General features: G+C 50.7%; 1 protein-coding gene across 2 annotated transcripts in view; it reads right to left on the reverse strand.

The window, feature by feature from the left end:
• Positions 1-1,292: 1,292 nt before the first annotated feature.
• Msra (methionine sulfoxide reductase A) overlaps positions 1,293-23,443 on the reverse strand; it is a 329,950-nt gene continuing 307,799 nt past the window's right edge. For both annotated transcript variants that reach the window (XM_076852263.1, XM_076852262.1), the window contains one exon: positions 1,293-2,078. In XM_076852263.1, coding sequence (XP_076708378.1) covers positions 1,914-2,078 — 165 coding nt within the window. In that variant the 3' untranslated portion in view covers positions 1,293-1,913. The remainder of the gene's footprint in view (positions 2,079-23,443) is intronic.

A 23,443-nucleotide genomic window follows, 5' to 3' on the forward strand; every position in this document is an offset into this window, starting at 1 on the left:
TGCTCAAAGGACCTGACCTCCTTATTACGTACTTTCTTGCTTTGTTCTGATCATGGTCATTGGTCTAAGGTCTGCTGCAGACTTGGATGGAACACATGCCTGCATTGTCCTGGGACGGCAACTTCCTCCAAGGCCAGTCTCAGCTGCAATGTTCTAAGTCCTTTTGTTCCTCCTGTGACCAGACCCAGGATGCCTTAGGGCCCTGCACTCAATGCCTTAGGGCCCTGCACTCAGTCTGAGTGCTCTGGCTCTGCTCTGGCTCTCCATTCCCTCCCTAAATGATCTCTACGGGCTCCCTGGCTTCAAATGCCATTTCTAGGCTGATGACACTGAGATTTCTCATTTTCAGATTTCTTCCAGGTTCTAGACCTGAATCACAAGCTTCCTTCCTCCCCGTCTCCACGAGGATGCCAAGAAGTGCTTCAACTTGTGTGGCCTAAGCTGAGTGATTCATTGACTCCTCCTCACCCACACCTGCTCCTTCACAGGTAACAGCACCACCACCGATTCCATCACCTGAAGAAGTGCTTGACTCTCTACAGCAGCTGCTCAAATCAATGAAGAGCCCGAGCCCGAGTCCTGAGAAGGTCCTCTAGGTCCAGGCGCCGCCGAGCTCTCAGTGGGACCCTCCTGCACATCACCTGAGCCCACTGACCTTTCTTTCTTCACTCCTCCCTGGCCTGGGCCATTTGTACTCCCAGGCCCTTCTGTTTGGAAAGCTTTTCCTCCAAGCAGCTAAGGTGTGCACAGAAGAGGGTGCTGACAATCACAGGTACGTCTGCCCCCGTGAGTGCTCTTGGCCAGCTGCTGCCTGCAGGCCACCACAGGGTTCGAGACATTCTGCTCCCAAGCTCACTGCCCAGCAGAGACGGCCCTGAACCAACGCCCAGGCCCAGCTCCCGACTCATTCCTCTCGTCTTCATGACTTCTCTCAGGACCTGAAATCCACTTACTGATCCACTTGTTTACATGTTCACAGCCTGTGGCCCCAACTCCTTGTCCAGACAGAAGGTTCTGCAAGGTGGGGACTGAGGTGTCTGCTCTCCAGCTATAGTATCCCTGGCGTGATGGATGTGACAGGCATCTGAGAAGCAGCTATTACTACTGCAGTTGCAAGGAGCTGGAGGTGGGCACGTTTTCCAAAAATTTCAATCATAATATTTTCCATTTGGGAGAAAATGATTATGAGGCGTCTTATCTCAGAGCTCTCTTACAGCTTGTTAATCCATTTCGAAGTGCTTATAAATATCCTCCTAAACAGGGGAAAGATGGACGAGGCACAGGGCAGTTGGTATCAGTGAACTTGTAGATTTTTATTAGAACAAGCATTTCTCATAGCTGTAGGCAAAGCATTAAGCTCATCAAGCTAACGCACATCTTTCTCTGCACAAAGACAGCTGAGGAGTGAGAGAAGGCCTCCTGTACATGTCTTGGTTCTGCAGAGCAAAGCATTTCAGGAGTGAGCTATTGAGGCTGTAAATGTTTGCAAACTGTAAGGCACTGGGGGACAGGAGGGCGTGTGAGGAGTCACAGACACAGATCAAGGATTCCCAGCTCCCTGAGCCCTGTCCAGCTATCTCCCAGCTTCACCCCTTGTCTCCCATGGCAGGTGCCTAGAAAGGGTGGACACAGGGTCTGAGGGTGTTCATCATCTCCACTGAGATCCCAAACGACCCAGAAAATCTCACAGATAACTTACTTCCACCCTAACTTCCTGGACAAATTACGTTTTATTAACTTGCCATTTCACATCCTGTGAATTAAACCTTAATTAAAAACTGGATTTGGGTACAATGCTTTTGCGCTACGCTACGTGCACTTCAGAAAGCCACTAATGTGAATCACAGAGGCATGACCCCATTCAGTGAAGGGATTTTTGTTGGAATCCCCGGGATCCACCAGGAAGGGAGAAATCACTTGTTAATACCCAGTGGACAGGAAACCCCAGTGCCCCCAAGGCCACAGTAGCCATTCGGGTTCTTGCTTAGGTACTGCTGGTGGTAGTCTTCCGCATAGTAGAAAGCCTGTCCCTCCCGGATGTCAGTGGTGATCTGGTTGAAGCCATGCTTTGAAAGAACCTGTGGGGGGAGAGAGAGAGAGAGACCTCAGGACAATGCGGGACCCTGGGCGTCCTGGAAGAGGAGGGCTGAGGTGCGGCAGGAAGTGGCTGGGGGCGAGGTCATGCTCTGGCAGGGCCCTTCCCAGATGGATGATTCTGGGTGGACACGTACCCTGATCTACCTCAGTGGACTGGAATTTGAAATCAGGTGGAAATTAGGTTTTTGACTTTGGGATTTATGCTCTACCCCTGCCCCATTGCTGCCCCTCTGCTCTCAGCCCAGGGACAGGCTCCACACACCCTCAGACAGTGGCACAGAATGTCTCCACTCTGCAGTTCCTGGGAGCAGGACCCCTGCTCAGGTGCCCTGGGAGCCCAGTACCTGTGGGGTCTGTTCTCTGAGCCCCAGGCCAGGAAGGCAGGGGAGTCGGATCAGGGGAGGACATGGCCCGAGGGCCTGTGTCAGCCATCACTGCCCTCTGTGACCCAGTTTAAGTCTCAGTGGCATCTGCTACTAGGGAAGGAAACCTGTCACTACAGTTGAGGGGAAAGAACAGAGTTATTTGGGGCAGGAGACGGATTAGGAAACACTCCTCACAGACTCCAGCCTTACTTTTCCTTTTGGATTCCAGCTGCGCCCTGATTCTTCCTGGTTGCAGGGGGTGTCTGAGCATAAGGCTTCAGAGACTCAACCCCAGGAACTGACTCCATTGGCACAGAGCTGCCAAGTCAAGCTAGGGACCTGCGCTTTCACGAGGCGCTGACCATCTGAGTTGAAATCCTCAAACCCGCCCGCACAGGGAACCCAATGTCGGTAGGCACCATGTCGGTGGGCGTCAGGCTTCCCCTGAGAACCCAGCCTTTCTCCAGAATCTCCACTCAGCCCTCTGAGCTGGAATGAGGCAGACTCATGATCCCACAGCCACGCAGGCCAGGAGTGGCACGGAACAGGTCCTTGCCAAGGCTGGCTATTGGACCAGTCCAGAAACAACCAGCGCTCTTGCAGGGGCTAGAGATGAGAATAAGGAGCAGTCTAATGTCAGTTTTTACTACTTATTATTATTATTTTTTTTTTTGTAAACTAGCCATTATTGAGGGTTTCCCAGATGCGGTGCCCTGTGCAAAGACTTCACACATGTTAATTTTAGCTTCACAACAGCCCTAGGAATGAAGTCCTATTGTTACCTCCTGTATTTAACAGTGCATGTCAGATATTGTGCCTTGAATCCTTGACGCCCTTGGTGTGGACTGGGACTGCAGAGGTGGAGCTTGGGGACCACATTTCTCAAAATTCTACCTATAGCAATGGGCCACTTTTGATTCCACCAGTTAGAGGAACCCACGTGGAATCTGGAAGGGTCAACACGAGGAGAGACCATTACTTGCAAAGTGCCACAGTGAGGATGGTGACGGCTATGTGTGGAGCACACACCTGCGACTCTGCCAGCTCTCCTGCTTCCCTCCATTCCCAGGCTGCAGGCCATTCAAGTCATTGGGCAATGAGTTCTGGAGATTTCTGTAAACTCTTGGCATCTTGAAATCTAAAGATGTTTTTCTGGACCTTCACTTGCAATGATTCTGTAAATCCCCTGTACCAAATCCATCCTGCTTGAACTAACCGAACGTTTTCTGTTTCCATGGCTGAATCCTGGCTAATTGGCATTTGGTGCCAGATTGTTTTCAGGAAACAGAACCCCAGGAGGATGAGACCTGAGAGTGGTGGACTGGCAGGTTAGATCCTTAGTCAGGAGTGACCTCCCTGTGAGTGGTAACCAGCACAGGCCCCCACAGTGGCCACTAATAGTTGCCTGTGAAGGAAAGCCTTTCCGACAGGGTGGCTGTGTGAATGGAATTTTCTGGGGAATATGAAGGGCAGGAGAACTGTGGGGAGTGTTTGCTGCATCAGGCAGCAGAGAGCTTGAAAAGAAAAAGCCAAGTTCAGGACTCAACATGGGTGGCCCAAGGCGGGTTAAGAGAAGAAGAGAACTCCTATGATGGATCCAAAATAATCTCTCTGCAGCTGTAACCAAATACCAATAAAAGATTCCATCGTAAGGACTCCAGGTTTCTGGCAAGTGGAGTTCTCCCGGGGTCTTCAGACCAGAAGTGAGGTGCTGGTTCCCCTCCTGCCCTGTGCTGTCACCCACAGACCCGGTTCTGAAGGGTCCTCTGGCCGCCCCTTCCTGGTCTCCACCCTGCGCGCCGACCCGCCCGGGTGGGCCCAGGTGTCTTGCCGCAGCCCCCAGGGGTCTACTCGGCTGAGGCCTCCGCGCCGGCTGCTCTTCCCGGACCTCGGGGCAGGCAGGACCCAGGGCGGCGGCCCCGTCAGGCCTCAGGGCTGCGGAAGTCCCCACCGGTGCTGGCCGGCTGCCGGGAGGCCCGCACCCGCGGCTGCAGTTCCAGCGCACGGCCGCAGGGTGGCAGGCGCTGCGCTCGGATCCCGGAGCCGCCCCAAGCCCAGGAGCGGCCGCCAGGGAGGACCTGTCCGCCAGGCAGCCCGGGTGGGCCCAGCCGCACCCCTGCTCCGCCTCTCCCAGGACTCTTCCCCACCCCTTTCTCCCTCTTACCCCAAAACAATGGTCTGCAGGCTTTTGCTTTCCATGGATCTTTTGGGCTGTCAACACACGGGAACGCGACAAGCACACCCGCAACACTTAGGTGCCTCCTGGCTCTTGGTATCTGGAGCCTCGGGTTAAGATGCTGCTCCTCTAAAGAAGCACACTCGCTCCCACCCGCGCTCCACTGGTTTCTCTTCCCCACCTCAGCTGATCCCACAGACACCTTAAGAGGGCGGAACTCGAACCCAGAACTCCCCCAACAGCAAGAGAGCGGACGTCCCCCACCCTCTTCCAGGGCTACTGGCCTTTCCAAACACTGGATTCCCCAAGACTTCCCAAACATCTCCTGAGTCCAGCAGAGGCCAGAAGACCAGCTAGAGCCTCAGGAGGGCAGAGTTGACAGCAAAGGTGCTGGGCTCAGGGGTTTGCAGGGCCCCTGGCGTGGCCGATGCCAGACACAGCCTCCTTTTCTTTCATTTTCCCATTTCATTGTGCTAGCAATCCTGTGGGGCAGGGTCACTATTCTGACTCTACCCAGGAAGAAACAAAAGCAGTTAAGACCCTTGGTCAAGTTCATGTGCTAAGAGTTAGTGGTGGGTTGGGATAAGGATCCAGGCTGTGGGGCTCTGGATTCCATGCTCCTTCTCACACACAGGCCATCCCTAAAATGGGGCTGGGGAGGGGAGTAAGCCCCAGGGAACTGAGCATGTCAGAGGGGAAATGGTGGATTTGAATCCACAGCAAAGTTGTGCTGGAATTCTGTAGAGTGGGAACTAGAAGCGAGGCCAGGGTGCTGGCTCTGAGACATCCATGTGCCACATGCATGTGTGTGAGGCAGAGGGCATGCACATGCATACTGCACACGAGTGCACCACGGGCATGTGCATCAGTGCTCATGAGGATGTGCGTGAAACACACTCAACCTCACCGTGGCCTGACCGACACATACCTTTCACTTTTCAGAAGATGTATCAGGATGAAGAAATTTGAACACACATTAGTGGTGCTTAACACCTGGGTGTTTGACACACAACTAAACCAGTCAGGGTCGCTCCAGGTGAACTGGGCTGGCACAAAATCATCACACAAGACAGAGAAATGCCTTTTTCTTGGGGTTCTGTGACAACTCCTCTGACCCAGGTCCCACAGAGGAGGCAAGGTGGGCGAGAAAGAGGAGGGAGCACGCCTTGAACCCAGTTTTATTGGGGAGAAGCCATTCAAATGAGGCAAGGGGTAGGATTACAAAGGAACAGTTGTAACTCAACCCCACGATGTGACGCCTATTCCTGGAGCCACGCCTCATTACCCCAGTGGAGGTAAAGCCCAAGTTATTGGGTCACAATAATTATTCAGTATCTCTTGCTCAGGACTTAAGGGAGTGTCCAGAGTGTCCGACACCTGGGGAGAATCCGGTGAACACTGCGCATGCTCCTCCCATAGGAAGGCCACAATCAAACATTTGCTTATCATTTCAAAGGACTCTGTGAACCTCTGTAGTCCTCCACAGCCCAGGATCCAGAGCCTTAGACAGGGCTGCCAAGTTCAAAGACATCATGGCCACTGTCCATTCCCCAGCAGCCACCACTCCCAGTGCATATCCCATCAGCAGTGACCAACTTCAAGGCAGATGACCCTGATCACAGTTAGAAGGCCCTTTAGCAAGGAGAGGTGGCTGTGCTTGCTACAGGGAAAGACGCCGGGAAAGAAAGAACAGTTCACACCTTTGCAGACTATTTTTGAAAGCCTCATGAAGTCTAATTCCAGCAAATCCCATCTCCTTTACCCACCCAAAGAATTCAGGCTCAAGTGTTAGGTTTGTGTGTTATTATTTGTAAAATATATCTGTACATTTCATTTTATTTTGTGATAATTTTTAGAGCACCCCAATTGTTAGAAGTTATTTTCCTAGAAGTTTAATTTATGATAATGAGCCCATAAGAAACTGGGGTTTGATTCAAAGAGTTCAATCTGAAACCGTCTGGGAGCTAGCCAGCTCTGTTTTACAGGACAGGACACAGGGACGCAGAGCCACTCCATAGTCGGCCCCTCGTGCCAGCAGGGAGCTCCTACCTGGCACGTCTTGTTGGCTTCTACCTTGCCCTTCTGAACTGAGACACCACCTTAGTACCTTTAGGTCTGATCCTACCAAATTTCACGCTGTACCTCTGCCCAGAGCACACACCAACATGGCACCACATGTTACAAACGCCCCATGGAGGCTTAGTAAGCTCAGCCCTATCGATGCCTAGTGTCAGCAGTGTTGCTCCATGACACTTCCGGCTGGCCAGATGGCCATCCATCAAAATTTCTGTGACAGGATATGAAATGTCTGGCATGACTTTTAAATAAAACCACTAGAAAGGAAAACGCCATCCATTCGGAGCTGAGCAGAGGCTTCTGCTGTCTGGTTTGGTGTGGCGCGGGCAGGAGCAGCCTCCAGCCTGGATCACGGCCCACAGTGGCCCAGCCAGTCCCAGGAGATGGACGAGTTGCTCGTCAGCAACACCAGGTGGACTCTATAGACACACAGCTCCTGGCTCTGGAAGAGTGGAATCGCCCCCGGGAGTCACTTACCCTTGGCTGAAGCAAGGAGGGCAAAGCTCCTCCACCAATGTGACAGTGACAGAGAATGCTTAGCAGGGCTGATGCCCCTGCGAAGCCCAGGCAGAGTGCACTGACCTGTCCCAGCCTTGCCAACTGACGGGAGGGAAAGTAGAGAAGGAGGTGACACATTTAGATCTAATTTGGTTCATTTAAAAGAACTGCTTATGCAAATGAAGGCCTCTAGACAGAAGGAGTTGGCTTCTCGGAAGGACTGCAGTGTCGCTGTGCTCTGCCTTCCCCAGACTGCAGTCCCCTCACACAGTTAATGGCTTTTATTATCTATTCCTCTGTGTCCCCTGCTCGCTGAAGGTACAGCACAGGGTCTTTCTGAGCCGCCAGCCTATTTCTCTTGGTTTGCAACGCAAAATGACAGAGCTGCTGGCTGAGCCTTGTGTCCATGGAGGGGCGGAAGGATGGGGCTCAGGATGCCCCCCCTAACCAAGAAGGCTCTGAAGCGCCACCCTGGCTCCTTAGCGTGGACAGTGGCAGCAGCTTGCTTGAAATGCAAAATCCGAGTCCCGCTCTAGACCCACTGAGTCTGAATTGGTATTTTAAAAGTCTGCAGGGGGCCTCGTGTGTTACAATTGGAGACATTCTGCCCTATGGGACAGGTGTGGAGGATCCTAGTGGTGGTCCCCAAATTCTCTCCCCCTCCCCCTTGAGGTCATGTTGCCCATGTGAGTGGCTCTGGCCAACAAGCTGCCAGTGGAAGTGACCCGTGTGGTCTCTGGGCAGAGGCCGTGATGCACCAGGTGAGCTTTTCTCCTTGCCACAGCCAGCGGCAAAGTACCCACTAGTGATGCTCAGTCACCCTGGGCCTAGGAAAGGACAATGACAACCAGGGAGCAGAGCCCCACAAAGACATTTTGTGTCTTCCATTGGTCCCACCCAACACTCCCTACCCCTGTCCCTGAAGAGGACAGACTTTATTGGAGGAGACTGGACTTCCATGATCCTGAATATCCACTGTGGAAGGAATGTTCTAGAATGTGGAAAGTGCAAAGAGAGTCCTTTGAGGGGCTGGAGGAAGGCAAGGCTTATCCAGCTGGAAAGATGCCTCCGGAGGAGGTGGGAGTGAACCTGGGCTCTCCCGGGGTGGCTTCTGTCATGAAGGGCAAGTTCTGAGCTGAGGGGCTCCACAACCAAGCCTGGGGAGGTCGGGGGTAGCCTGGCCTAGCTGAGGAGAGCCGACAGGCCTGGGGGGGCGGGCACGTTCTGGTACTGCCGAGAATAAGTGAAACGGGGTGGCAGGGCGAGAACCCAGCAGGCCAGACGGGAGGGGGCTCCAGGCACCGGGGAGAGGTCTTTAGTGCCCCGCCCAGGGAGGCCCAGCTGGGTGCTCTTTGTCTTCATGCCCGTGATCACAGTGGATGAAGGAGCACGTCACAGGACGAGAGGGGCCGCCTGCTCCCAGGCCAAGGTGGCAGGTGTCCAGGGGCTCACCTGCTCGCCTACAGCAAGGTCTGCAAGGCGCCCGAGCTGCGGTGGGGACAGGGTAAGGAGGCAGCCACCCGGCCACCTTCATCTCTGTCTCCCACACCTCTCAAATGCCAAGCACCGGGGGTGCACGAAGACTTGCCTACCTCCAACCCCACCAGGCTAGCCTGGGCCTGGCTGACCTTGGTCTCAAAAGGAGGAGGCTGGGCTGTGACCTCCTGCGCAGGCCAGAGGAACAGGCTCAGGGTGCAGTGGCTCAGACGTGCCACCACCCTCTGGCTCTGGCTTAGGGAGCCGCTCCACCCACAAGATGGTTCACATCAGTCACATGTTCAAGGTCTGCTGGTTTCTCTTGATTTGATCTTTCCTCTGAGGTCTGCTGGTTGTGAAGAAGAATTCAAATGACTTTCCCTGCATGGATTTTACTTTCATGCATTTTAGTTGCAGGAGAAATGGATCTCTCTTCCTCCCTCCTTCCTCCCTCCTTCCTTCCTTCTCTCTCTCTCTCTCTCTCTCTCTCTCTCTCTCTCTCTCTCTTTCCGCCCCCCCACCTGCATGTATCTCTGAGGGGTTATAATCTGCTTTTTCATATCTGCGATCCATTAACGGCAACCTATGTTTTTGTTATATGCTTAGCATTTAGTACACAAAGGAAAACCACTTTTCACTTTTCAGAAAAGCCAAGGACACCAGGTTTCACCTTGGGGATGCCATGCAGATTTCATTAAAAGGAAAGATCCTTCATTCCAAAAGGTCGAACAGAAGAACTTAAAGAAACACGCTGGCTGCTTAAGTTCAGAATGTTGACTTCAGTAAAGCCCAGGAGCCTTTCTGAATGCCACCATTTCTCATTTATGTGCAAATCCCAGCAACTCAGACGGCTGAAAAGAAGACTGATTCCAATTTGAACAGTGCACAGAGTGGTCAATGGTGCTAGAAGATTTCTCAGGATGTGGGACTTTTGGTGTCAAATTAAGAACAACCTCAGGAGAACTGGGATCCCCCAGGCTGAAGAACCTAGTCCCGACCAGTGTGTCACCAGCACTGGGCAGTTTGTTTCACCTATTCGGGCCTCAGCTTCCTTGGCTGTAAAACGAGAAGGTTAAATCAGGAGGCTGTCCTCCTGGGAAACCTCTTTCCCTCTTTGAGCCCAGTCTTCTAGTCTTCCAGAGCATTTTCCCCCCTTACAGATAATTATTTTATTGAGATAGAGTTTACATACCATATAGTTCACAACTGAAAATTTCACCCTTTTAAAGTTGACAAGGTAATGGTTTTTAGTATTACTTGAGTTTGGATCTTGAATGTTCTCCAAAAGCCCAGGGGATGAAAGCTTGGTCCCCAGTCCATGGTGCTATTGAGAGGTGGCAGAATTTTCAGGGGGTGGGTGCAGCCTAGTGGGAAGAAGTTAGCTGGCTGGGGTGAGCCTCGGAGGGGACACTGGGCCCTAGCCCCTTCCCCTCTTTCTCTTCACTTCCCAGCTGTGCTGCCTGGACACAGGCCCCAAAGCACCAGGCCAACCGAAATCTCTGACACTGAGAGCAGAAATCAACCTTTCCTCTGTATAAGCTGATTCTCTCAGGTATTTTGTCACAGTGACGGAAGCCTGACTAACACAAGCATACTCTCAGAGTTATAGTGTAACCATCATTGTTTTTTGTTCATTCTTTTTCCTTTCTGTTACTCAGATTGATAATCTCCACTATCTTATCTTCAAGTTTGCTCTTTCTTCCATTTGACAACTCCTATAGGGTAGTTTTCTTTGAGAAAGCCTTTGATAAAATTCAGCACCCATTCATGATAAAAACATTGAAGAAACTAGGGCCAGGAAGAATCTACCCCAACATCATAAAGTCTATAGATGAAAAACCCCAAGACAACCTCATAGTGAATGGGCAAAAACTGAAAGCATTTCCTTTAAAATATGGGACAAGATAAGGATATCCACTCTCACCACTCTTATTTAATACAGTGCTAGAAATTCTGGCCAAAGCAATTAGGCAAGAGAAGGAAATTAAAGGGATAAAAATAGGAAAGAAAGAAGTTATCACTATTTGCAGATGACATGATCCCATCTTAGAAGATCCAAAAAATCTCCACCAAAAAAATGCTAGAGCTAATATAAAAATTCAGGAAAGGGGCTGGTTACAAAATCAACACACAAAAATCCACAGCTTGTAGCAGGGCAGGGGAGCACACTCCTATAATCCCAGTGACTGGGGAGGCTGAGCCAGGAGGATCCAAAGTTTGAGACCAGCCTTAGCAACTTAGTGAGAACCTGTCTCAAAATAAATTAAATGTAAAAAGGACTGGGGATGCAGTTAAAAAAAAAATCAACAGATTTCCTATATACCAACAATGAATCTGCTGAGAAAGAAATCAGAAAAACAATCCCATTCACAATAGCCTCAAAACAAAAACAAAAACCAAACAGAACAAAAAGTAACCCTACAAATAAATCTACCCAGGGAGGTGAACAATATCTACAATGAAAACTAAAAAAAAACATTGAAGAAAGAAATTGAAAAAAAACCACACACACAAGACAAAAAGCTCTCCATGCTCAGATAGGCAGAATTAATATTCTTAAAATGACATACTACCAAAACAATGTACAAGTTCAATGCAGTCCCCATCAGGATACCAATGACACTCTTCACAGAACTAGAAATTCACTGGAAGAGTAAAAGCCCCAAAGAACCTAAGCAATTCTAAGCCCAAAAGGCAGTGCTGATGGCCCAATACCTGACTGCAAATTCGACTACAGAGTTACAGCAACAGAAGCTGTGTGGTCCTGGCATAAAACAGACATAGACCAAAGGTACAGACTGCAAGACATGGGGACGAACCACACAGACATGGTCATGTGATCCTTGACAAAGGTGCCAGAAACACGCACTGGAGAAAAGATACCCTTTTTAGCAAATGTGCTGGGCCAACTGGTTATCCACATGTAGAAGGAGGGGACTAGACCCTTATCCCCCAGCCTGCACAAAAAACTCCAAATGCATCAAAGCCTCGGATTAGACCAGAAACCATGCAACACCTAGAAGAAAATGTAGGGTTAACACTTCAGCATATAGCAATGACTTTCTCAATAGGACCCCTAGGGCTCAGGAAATAATGCCAAGAGTTAATAAATGGATGGCATCAAATTAAAAAGCTTCTGCACAGCAAAGGAAACGATTAGGAATGTGAAGAGAACCTACAGAATGGGAGAAAATCGTCACTAGCTCCTCTTCAGTCAGAGGATTAATAGCTAGAATAAAGAACTGAAAAAATTTAACATCAAAGAAACCCCTCCCTAAAAACCCAATTAGGTTTGGGGTTGTAGCTAAGTGGTAGGCAAGTGCCACTTGCCTAGCATGTGTGAGGCACTGGGTTCGAGCCTCAGCACCACATAAAAATAAAATTATTGTATCTATTTACAACTAAATTTAAAAAAACCAATTAATAAATTAATCATTATACAAAGTACATGTGTGAAGACTTGAATTGGGTGTCAACATACCTTATAGACAAACAGAGATATGAAAAATTGTGGTATATATGTGTATTAAAAATTGTAATGCAAAAAAAGTACATGTATAATGGCATAAATTGGCATGAACATACTTTATATACAGAGATACGAAAAATTATGTTCTATATGTGTAATAAGAATTGTAATGCATTCCACTGTTGTTGTGTATTTAAAAATAATAATATTAATAAAAACTAAATAAGTGGAAAAAAAACCCAATTAATAAATGGGCAAATAAATTAAACAGACACTTCTCAAAAGAAGAAACACAGGGGCTGGGGTTGTGGCTCAACAGTAGAACGCTCGCCTAGCATGTGTGAGGCCCTGGGTTCGATCCTCAGCACCACATAAAAAATAAATAAATAAATAAAATAAAGGTACTGTGTCCAACTACAGTTAAAAAAAATTAAAAAAAAAGAAGAAATACAAATGGCCAACAAATACATGAAAAAATGTTCAACATCTCTAGCAATTATGGAAATGCAAATCAAAACTACACGGAGACTTCACCTCACACCAGTCAGAAGGGCAGTCATCAAGAATGCAAACAATAAGGAGTGCTGGAGAGGATGTGGAGAAAAAGGAACATCTTATGCTGTTGGCATAAAAGACTGTTCCTACTGTGGGTCTAAAGTGTTGCTGGGATAGTAAATTAGTACGACCACTCTGGAAATCAACACGGAGGGTCCTCAAAGACTAGGTAGTGAACCACTGTATGACCCAGCTCTGCCACTCCTCAGATTTATCCTGAAGAATCACAGTCATGCCTCCTTGACACAGGCATACCTACCCAGGTGTAAAGCAGCACGATTCACAATAGTCAAACTATGGAACCAGCCTGGGTGTCCATTAGGGGATGAATGAATAGAGAAAATGCGGTTCATATACACAATGGAGTTTTATTCAGCCACAAAAAACACGAAATTATGTCATTTAAAATTATGTCAGGAAAATGGATGGAACTTGACACCCTTATGTTAAGCAATATAAGTCGAACTCAGAAGATCAAGGGTTGTGTGCTTTCTCTCATATGCATAAGCTAGAGAGGAAAAAGAAAGGTGGGGACAGATCTCCTGAAAACCAAAGGGAGATCAGAAGAGGAAAGGGGCCAAGGGTGGGAGGAGGGGAGGGAGGGGGAAGTGCTGGGGAGGGAGGGGAGGACTGCTGGGGAGGGAGGGAAGGAGTGCTGGGGAGGGAGGGGGAAGTGCTGGGGAGGGAAGGGGAAGTGCTGGGGGAGGGGAGGAGTGCTGGGGGAGGGAGGGGGAAGTGCTGGGGGAGGGGAGGAGTGCTGGGGAGGGAGGGGGGAAGCGCTGGGAGGGAGGGAAGGAGTGCTGGGGAGGGATATTGGCCAAATTATATTGTTTGATCATGTGCATATACTCAAATGAAACAAATCCCATCATTTTGTGAAACTATAATGCACCAATAAAAAATGTGGATTTAAAAAAAAGACTGCACCTTTGAATTTCTACTTAGTTCTGTTTAGTTCCAGAATTTCTATTTAGTTCTTTGTCTTATAATTTCTACTTCATATTGATATTCTTTATTTAGTGAGAAATTGTTTTTGTATTTTCTTTAATTCTTCAGATGTGGTCTCCTTTTTTTCCAGCCTATTTATAACAGCTAACCTAAAGTCTTTGTCTAGTAAGTTGTACTTTTGTAGGCTTTGTGTCTTATTTTCTTGAAGATTGGACATTTTAAATATATAATGTGGCCAGTTCAAAATCAGGTCACTCTCTCCCACAGTGAGTAGTCATTGTTGTCTACAGCAGCTGTTGACCTTTAGTGACCTTCTTCCCTTTCCAGATCTGACCACTGAAGTCTCTATCAGCTTGCCCAGGGCAGAGCGATGTTGGAGTGCACACCTGCTCTGCTTCAGCTCTTAGACTCTGCCTTGCCTCTGCTCCTTTCTTGCCTTATGGTCAGTGAAGGGGGCTGCAGGATCTGGGGAAGTTCTCCTCCACCCACGAGGCGGCTGAAGACACAGATCACCAGCAGGAGGCACTGGGTATTATTCAATGGACACGTGTTCCCAGGAGCCATATACAATCTGGCACTCAAAGAAAGCAAGGGTCACAGTTTAAACACCCTCTTCCCAGGGGAGAGGGAAGCAGGGCGGCAGGCATTTTGGGAGGAGGAATAGTAAATGATTTTTAGGAGATGAGCGAGCCTGGGACAGTTCCTCTCAGCTGTGGGAGGCTGCCAGGAATCCTAGACACAGGCTGGAGCCACGTCCACCCTGAGCAGCAGCACCTTCTGGCACAGTCTCCCAGGCTGCCCTTGGGTCTGCCCTTAGAGGAAGACATGAAAGTCTGGGCTGGGGGCCTGGAGGCTCTTCTCTATGGCTAATCCTTCCTGCTCTTTGATGAAGTTCCTAGGAAGGGGGGCTAAGAGAAATGCAGATCTTTTAGATGTTTCCTCAGAGAAGGGAGCTTAGAGGGAGCCCATCTGTGCAGGGAGGGGGCAAGAGAAGGTTAGGAAGTCCTCGGGCTGGGCAGCCTCTGGCCTCCTGGTGCCTTTAATGCACAAGTGCTCAGCAGGCCCAGGCACCAGCCTCTGGGTCTGGCTGTCTGGACCACAGGGCTTCTCAGTTGCTGATCCATCACCAGGTGGTTTTGGTTCCAGGAATATGGCTGCCACAAGTACTGGACCGGGTGTCTGTGAGCACACGTCTTCTTTCTCCTAGGTAAACATCTAGGAGTGAGGTGCCGGGTCACAAGGGGAAACGTGTGTAAAACTTGGCAGGAAGTTTCCAAGTGGTTTTCCAAAGTTGTGGTGCCATTTTGCCTTCCTACGAACAGCACAAGAGGTTCACACCGCCCTGCAGGGTGCCGGCACTGGGACTGTCGCTATTTTGTAATTCATCCTAAACGTGCATCGTGGCATCTCAGGATAGCTTCAGTGTTCTTTTCCCTAATCATGAAGGACGACACTGGGCATCTTTTGGTGTTCTTATTTGTCTTTTACGTATCTTTGGTGAAATGTCTGTTCAAATTTTTTGTCCATTTTTCAATTGGCTGCTTTGTATTGTTGAATTTTTGAGACTTTGTTATATATTTCAAAATTATGTTTTGATTTCAAATGTCTAACCCTGTGAGACTCAGCATGCTCCCATGGAGCTTCCTGGCACTACACATATAACACAGCATTTCACATTATATATGATATCTGAATCTATGTCTACCTCTCTGTGTATCTGTACACATATTTCACCGATGAATACACCCACATTTCACGATGCATACACCCACAAAGCTTTTAAGCCAAATTTCTTTTTCAGTTTAGTTTAGGAACCATTCACTGTGTCCTCTTCAGGCACTGTACCAAGTACCAGGGAACCAGACTCGAGTGTACATAGCCCCAGCAACTGACCAGCTGTTGGTTTTACGAAAATGTTATATTTGGAATAAATTGAGATGTACGTTAAGAATGACTACATGTAAGATATCAGCTTTTTTTAGGAAAAAAATTAATTATTTTCTCAAGATAATGATTGAAACATTTTCATTATGATGTTGTAAAGGTCATTTGTTACCATTAGTAAATCCCTTCTTTATTAATATTTAACAATATTCCTCAATACAGCCCTTCTTGAAAATATCATATATTCCAAAAGAAGGCAGTTTATGTCAGAAGATGTCAGCTGCAATTTTAAGTGGATATTTCTGTATTCCGAGTTTATGAAATGTGATCAAAGCCAGTCCAGAGAGAAGAGTACTCAGGGTGTAGCGCACATGCCGGCTACAAGCGTGGGGTCCACAGGAAGGCTCTGACATGTTCTGTTGAACCCTAATTCAACTGTTTAGCTGCACAGCTGCTGGCAGAGTCCCCTGAACACAGAGAAAATGAACTTTCTGCAGTAACTAGAAGAGCAATCACAATTTCTTAAAATCCTCTTATACCAAATTCAAAAATGAGACCTGAAAACTCCATTGTGTTTTTTTTTTCTTTAACTCACTGATTAAGACAGCAAACGTTGTGCTCATTTCAATATTAAGAAATCAAAACCTCCTTTGAGACCTCCCTGCCCTGGGGTAGGTCACATCTGTCACTGCGAACACGCTGGCCAGCTGGCCAGCAGAAAGCCTCCCTCGGGTGGCCATCCGGGTAACCTCGCGCCATCATGGTGAGGGCTTTTAATTATTATGCAAGGAAACTAAAAATAGGAGGAAAAACATTAGACATGAGCACTTAAGGTACAGGCTGCTGTCATGATTCAGCCTCCAGCCCAGGGCTGAGAGCCCTGACGGTGATACGGTGCCTCGGAATCAAGGGCAGCAGCTTTGGTGTCTTCTGAAGCTCAGCGATGACCTGTGTGCGGCCAGCCCCACCCAGAAAGGGACTGTGGGACTCAACTAGAGGCGAGGCTCGTGGCTGCTGTGGTCAGAGCCGTCGGCGCTCTCTAGTCCCAGGCAGGGGCACCTCGACTTGTAGCCAGGTATCGTGGAAGGACTCTGGCCTCTTGGGTTCTTCCCATTGCCAGTACAGTACCAAAAAGAAGACGGAGGGCCTGAGTGGGGGTGAGGTGGAGGGCCCTGGGCAGGCTGTTTACACTTCTTAACAATGAAGTGCGGTCAGACATTTTTTGTCTTGTTTGTTTTTTCGAAAGGAGGAAGGATGGGAGGAAGGCAGGAGGGAGGCGGGGAGAGGTGCAGAAGTGGTAGCGCAGAGGTGGGGAGAACCCAAAATGGGTCACAAGTGGTCTTTGCCAAAGCATGACCTTCACTATCACCAAGGCTCAGAACCAGTGGAAGAATGGAACTCCTTCCAGAGAAGAGAGCAGGAACACAGCTGATTACACAATTTAAATTTGCATATCTTGGCATGCTTTCTGCATGAGACAATAAAAATCCCCGTGAAGTGAAGTTCTGGAAGCACAATATACTTAACACGTAACACTGTGCTCCTCTAAGTGTCGAAAACCCCTTATGCTAGCTCCAGGGGTGCTCAAGCAATTCATGTTGTACAGAGGTTGGTGGTCAGAGGGTCTGAGCTGGGCCCCCACGTGACCTTGAGCACCTGGCATGGAGCTGCGGCCCTCTCTCCTGTAGAACGGGAATGAGATCCAGTCCTCTCAGCGCTATTTTGAGTGATGGATGAAATTGTATTTTTGAAATAATGCATCCAATGGAGTCTGTTTTAGCAGGGCTGTTCAAAGGTGCTAGTCATTTCTGTGATGCTCTTACCTTTCCGAGCCAGTGGAAAGTCACCTGGGGTTTGTAAGGTGGGAAGGTTGTGCCCAGCACAGTGGAAACCAGGAACCTAACCAAAGCCTTGTTCTACCTTTCCTGAGTTCCACCAGCACACCCAAATGAGTGGCTTGATTTTCACAGGCCATTGACATTTGTGGCACTTTGAAGACACAACCTGTGGGCTAGGCTTCCCATGCCACAGCATTGGGGATACCTGACCAAGCTCCCCATCCTCCAGTGTCACAAGTGACGGCAATGGGAAGAGCCTGAGGCAGGTTTGAGGGGTGATGGCCTTCCTCTGACTCTGTCTGTGCAGGGACATCTCCACTGACCTCTGTTAGACCCCAGTGAACATGCCATGTACCCAGAGACAAGGAGACAAGGAGTGCAGGGACCCAGAGCTACTGGCGCTCAGGCGTTGCTCTGTGCCGCGCTCTGTCCTGCTGGCATGGAGAATACTGTCTCCAGTGACCTCGTTTGATGAAGGAAGTATCATCAGCCCCTTGGTAAAGGGCCACTCAGAAAAGAGGGGTGCAAAATGGGCACCAAGTGGTCTGACCCTGGAGCCCATGTTCTCAACCACTCAGCATACCTGCCTGAACTATCAGGCCTTCCACGTCCATTGTGGGACAGCACAAGGCTGGGTCCAGGATCCCTGAGATACCAAACTCCAAGGACACTCGATCCCTTATATAAAATAGCCCAGCATGTAACCGGCACAATCCTCCGGCATACTGGAAATCATCTCTGCATTGCTTGTAACCTCTAGCACAGTGTGAACACCATGCAGACAGCTGCCATACTGTGTTGTTGAGGGAATAATGACAAGAAGAATGTCTAGGCACACTCACTATGGACACGATTGTTGTTTACTCATCCACCCGCAGTTGGCTGGATCCACTGATGTGTGACTATGGACACAGGAGCGGACGGAGCCTCACTCACATCTTCCTAACACCATGGATGATCCCATTACATATTCCTGTTTAAATATCACTATGAAGATATAGCCTAAGAAGGTCCCAGCAAGTCACCCAGAGAACCTCGATTTTTGTGGTTTCCTCCTAGACCCGTGGCTCTCTCTCTCTGGCTTGGTTTCCTGCCAGGGGCCAGTTCTACGATGACAGGGCTTTGCTGCTGTGCTCCTGATCTTGTGATCAGCCTTGGGACAAAATCAGAATTTGATGCAGAAGCGTGTAGCTCGTGGGCTGCTTGTTAATTAGAAGTCTGCTTCCACCTATTGGCTCTTTCTCGCCATCCAATTAATGTGCTCAGAGAAACTGTGCATTGCTAGCCCGGCGCAAAGACTGACGTGGTCGCTGATAGAGTTCTCAGAATTGGTACCAGTTCCTGGCATCCAAAGAATCAGAATCCTCCACTCACCTCGCCATCCCCAGAACACAAGACCCAGTGACCCAAGCCTGAAGCCGTCCTCTTCCTCCCTCTTCCTCCCTCCCAAGCACCATCAGCCCCCTGGCCCTAGCTGTAGGCATCAATACTGTCATCGGCTCTCCCATCTGCCACTGCAGAGCGAGCTGGTCACAGGCAAATCTGGACAATGCATCCTGAATGGCTCACAAATCCATCCCCACCCCCCACCCCCGGTCCATCCTTGACACTTGCAAGGCTCAGCTGCAGTGACCTCAAAAATCCCTAACTCCATCCCTGTCCTGACCTGACTGCAGCTGATCTGAGGCTGCCGAGAAGGTGCAGTGATTCCCATCAGCCTCTGCGCTGTGAAGTACCAACTCTGGTTATCACATTCACAATAACACAAAGAAGATGTGCAGTCAGCAGGGAAGGAGCCCGGACCACGCCTTCAGAGACCCCTGCCTCAAAGACAGAAGGAGCAAGCGGTGCAGGGAGACCCAGCTGGGTGTCAGGCACCACCTCTCTGTGGGGGACCTGAGGAATGTGCAGGTAGCCAGCGCTGGGGGACAGCACTCCATGTGCCCTGGGCTGTGCTGCCCCATCTTGATAACTTCTAGTCCACCTACTTCTGGACACCCCATACCCTGTCCACTTACCAGCATGGCCTTGGCCACGTCAGCCTTCCTGTACTTGACTTTGCTCAGCTCTAAAATGAGAACATTATCTAGTAGAGGTCTTAGTTGAAAGTTCACAAAACACTCTCCAGGAGGCTATTATGCTCAGTTTCCAGATGAATTACAGAAGTTCAGAAAAGTTCAGTAACTTGCCCAAGGTCATACAGCTTACAAGTTGCCCTGACCATTGGAGACTATGATGGGTCACCATGTTAGACATTCTCTCAGCAAAGAACAGACACCCTCTCACCTTCCACCAGTGGGTAAGTCATGTTCCCAGTTCCAGCCTGACCCACAGGCCCCAGGATATGTCTGTTCCCACCCAGGGAATCAGGTGGAAGGAAGAGCATTATATTTCTCCCTGAATTTGGAAAGCAAGAAGCACATTACAGAGGTCCCCTGCCTTATTCTGACCCAACCCAGGTTACTGAAAATGTACCCATTGTGGAGGGTGGTGCCCAGGAGACCCCCAGGAAATAGCTCCCAGCTGCCCTCCTCTGCTTAGCGCTCGGCTGTACCGGGTTGTGGAGGGAATATGCGTGGGCTGTGCTGCTGTGCGTCTTCCCTTGGGCTCCCCTTCCTACCATCTGCCCCGGCACTTTGATCGACTCAGGTGCTCTAAAAAGTGATGGACTGAGGCTCTGCAGGTGTCCAGGTTCCAGGGAAAGGAAAGTGGCAGCTGAGGTGACAGGTTAAAAAAAAGAGGAAAAGCCGGGTGGGGCGCACATGTTTCATTCCCTCTCTCCTCTTTAAGAACCTGGCACCAGGAGCTCCTCTCCTTCCTGCCAGGGATGGAGCAGCAGAGACTTGGCCACAGCCTCAGCCAGATGTCACCCTCATCTGGCTGCCTTGGCTGGTTGGTTGTTTGGAATGAACAGCCCGAACCCCGTGCGGTGGCCGGGCCCCTAGGAAGCTGTGGGCGGCCAAGCCAGGGGGCCTCGGCCCTTGCACCGTTTATCTGCTTAGGCTCAGGCTGGCGAAGGCAGAGGGGGCCACGGAGCCGGCGCACCTCCCCTGCTCTCGCGAGCTGCGCTGCGGGACCGACTCCTCTGGCAGCAGGTGCAGACAGGTCTTGCTTCCGCATAGAGACCAGGCTCCCGGGCCTTTCAGAGGCCGTCCACAAATCAGCAGCCCCGGGGTCTTCTGCCCGTAACAGGGCCACACCAGGGAACAGACAGAGGGAGCACAGGCTGGCCTGGCCCCTCTCTCTGGAGGCCTGTGGCTGTGACCAACTGCAGCTGGGCCTTGGTGGACTTCATTGGGCCCAGGCCAAAGCCGACCAGGGGGAGCTGCGGGTGCACAGCCACCGGCACCAACACCAGCAGACACATGGGGCTGCTGTGGGGGAGGGATGCGCGAGGGAGCCGAGCCTGGGAGTGGCACATGCTAGATTAACGGGCTGATGGCCCAAACTGAAGGGTCCCAGGCTGAGGTGGGGGCCCAGGGGAGCCCCGGGGGTGCATACCTGTGACCTGGGTGTGCCTTCAGGCGGAGCTGAGGGCTGGGCCTGGGGTTTGTGCACATATCAGCCTGTGGGAGGGAGGGGACACAGAGGCACAAGCTGCCAACCAGCCTGTTTTGGTCACCATCTGCTGTGGAGAGTCTGGGCACCTGTCAGAAACAGCTGCCGAGGACAGATCAGCAGAGCTAGGTAAGGGAGGGTGCAGCCCGCCCACTGGGACAGCCACGTGCAGGGCACACTGCCTGGCCCCTGAGGAATGCCAACTGCTCTCTTGGAGGCCATGCCACCACAGAGGCACATGACAGACCCTGTTCCTTCCCCTACTCAGGGTAGGGTGGCGACCTTCACTCTCCTGCTTCCCTGGCTGCAGGCGGATGGTCACGGGCTAAGGAGACAACATGCAGGGGGATTCCCCATGGGGAAGGAAAGGCTCCAGGGAGACCCTGCTCAGGGGTGTGAGCTCAAGGACACCAGGTGAAAACCCAGGATCCATCCTGGAGGAAGGACAGCCACTGGTCATCCTCCTGGCGCTGTAGGCGGGGGTGAGGGCTGGTGCCACTGTTTGGACCCAGCGAGGGCCACCAGGTGGGGCTGCATCTGCAGAGCATGGTGACTTAGTGAGAGATCTTTTCAAAGTGAGTTGCACACACCCTGCCCACCATGGTTTGAATATCTGTCATGTATTCATGCTTGAGAGTCACAGAATTTTCTACTTTGGTTTCTCATACAATCCTTGTTGATAGGGGTGGCTTTCACCTGTCCCACCAACTGGAGGACGAAGGCTTGCAGGGTGAAGGGACTCCCCAGGGACACATGCACAGTGCATGCAAAGCCAGGACTGGAGTCTGGCTGTCCGTCTCAGCCTGAGCTTGGAACCAGGTGGCTCCTCTGCCACCTGTCCTCATCTGGTTCCAACCTGTAAGGACTCCGAATGTCCACGATTGTGCAACACATGCAGCACTTGGCACGAGCCACTTGACATCCACCTTCCATCTTGAAGCCACGGCCCTCAGCTGGCACTCCTGGGTCTACCCAAGGTGCTGTCCGCCCAGGCTCTCTGAGCTGACCCTGGCATGGTGTGTCTTCCTTGGAACCAGGTCACCACAGCACGCACCCCCTCCCTCCCCCAGGCCCTTCTTCTGGGAGATCCGTGGAACAGGGACCCCATCTTCCCAGCTGGAGTAGGGCGAGCCTGCTGGGCAGGCAAGGCCCCACGCTCACCTCTCAGAGCACCACAGGCAGCGTCGGTGTCTCAGAGGTCGCCTGGAGGCACCTGGCTTCTAGAACCTTCATATCTGCTTTCCCTCTCTGCTGGTTGCTTTTGTTTGTTCCTTTTGTCTCTGGTACCAAGGTCTCAGAAGCTTCCCTGGTGCTTTCAGAAGGCTTCCCCACACCAGTCCTGGGCCATTTTCATCTGTGGCTGCTGATTTGTGAGAACTGGTGAACCCGAATCCAGGCCTTGCATGGATGGGATGCTCAGGCCAGAGCCAGAGGCGGGCCTAGCGCACTGGCTCAGGTGCCTGGCCTGGCGACTTACCGCCTGGTTGTTCAGAAGCTGTTTTCTCTCCAGCTCTGACCCTCGACACCATCTGTTACTTGGGGGGTTCAGTGGACAAAGAGCACGGGGCTCTCTTCACTCAGAAATAAACTCCAAATAGCGCGTGGAATGAGGCTCACCATCGATGTCAGGCCAGGCCGTTCAGGGCAGGGAAAATATGGAAGTCTGGAAAATTCCCTGCTGATTCTATATTGCAAAACAAAGTCACTGCAATACCAAGAAAACTGTGGTGCAAGGGCGTTGACCAGCAGACACGAGGAAGGCCCAGCCTAGGTGAGGTGGGGGGTTCCCTGCTGCAGCCTCCCTGGGCCTCAGCTGCAGCTAGCAGCCCTCTTTGGAAACGACTGCTGTGGGGTCCCTGGGCTTCCAGCTGCCTCCATGGAGCATCTGGGCTAGAGGGGTGGGGAGGGGACACCCATGCCTGCTCCTTTGGGTGATAATGCACAAGATGCAGCCTTGGGCTCCCTCCCTGGGCAAGTGGAGGAGAGCAGCTAGTGGCTCTGGAGGACATGGCACTACTGCACGGCCCTCCACTGGGGTAGACCCACCCACTAGAACTCTCCCCAGCGCAGGGGCAGGGCCTTCTCAGCCCAACTCTCAGAGATAGGGATGAACCCAAGCCAGCCTGGATCAGGGCAACTGTGCAGAGTGGACTGCACCCCAGCCCAGCCCCACTGGAGAGGCACTCACTCCAAGTGGGAGAGCTAGGGAGTCCAAGCAAAGAGCCTCCCAAGTTCAAGTCAACCTGCCTTCCTCTTTAAATTTGATATAAAATAAACACAACATACCATGGAGCATTTAAGCATTTAAGTATTCAATTCAATGCATTATTAAGTACATTCACATGCCGTGCTACCTCCACTACTGTCCATTTCCAGAACCTCTCAGGATCCCAAACACCACCCCCACCCCCGCCCCCACTGCCCCTGGAAACCTCTGTGCCACTTTTTTCCTCTGTGCCTAACCCAGGTGCCTCGTAAGTGGCTTATACAGTACTTATAATTT

The sequence above is a fragment of the Callospermophilus lateralis genome, chromosome 4, assembly GCF_048772815.1.
Source record: "Callospermophilus lateralis isolate mCalLat2 chromosome 4, mCalLat2.hap1, whole genome shotgun sequence".
NCBI classification, from domain to species: Eukaryota; Metazoa; Chordata; class Mammalia; order Rodentia; family Sciuridae; genus Callospermophilus; species Callospermophilus lateralis.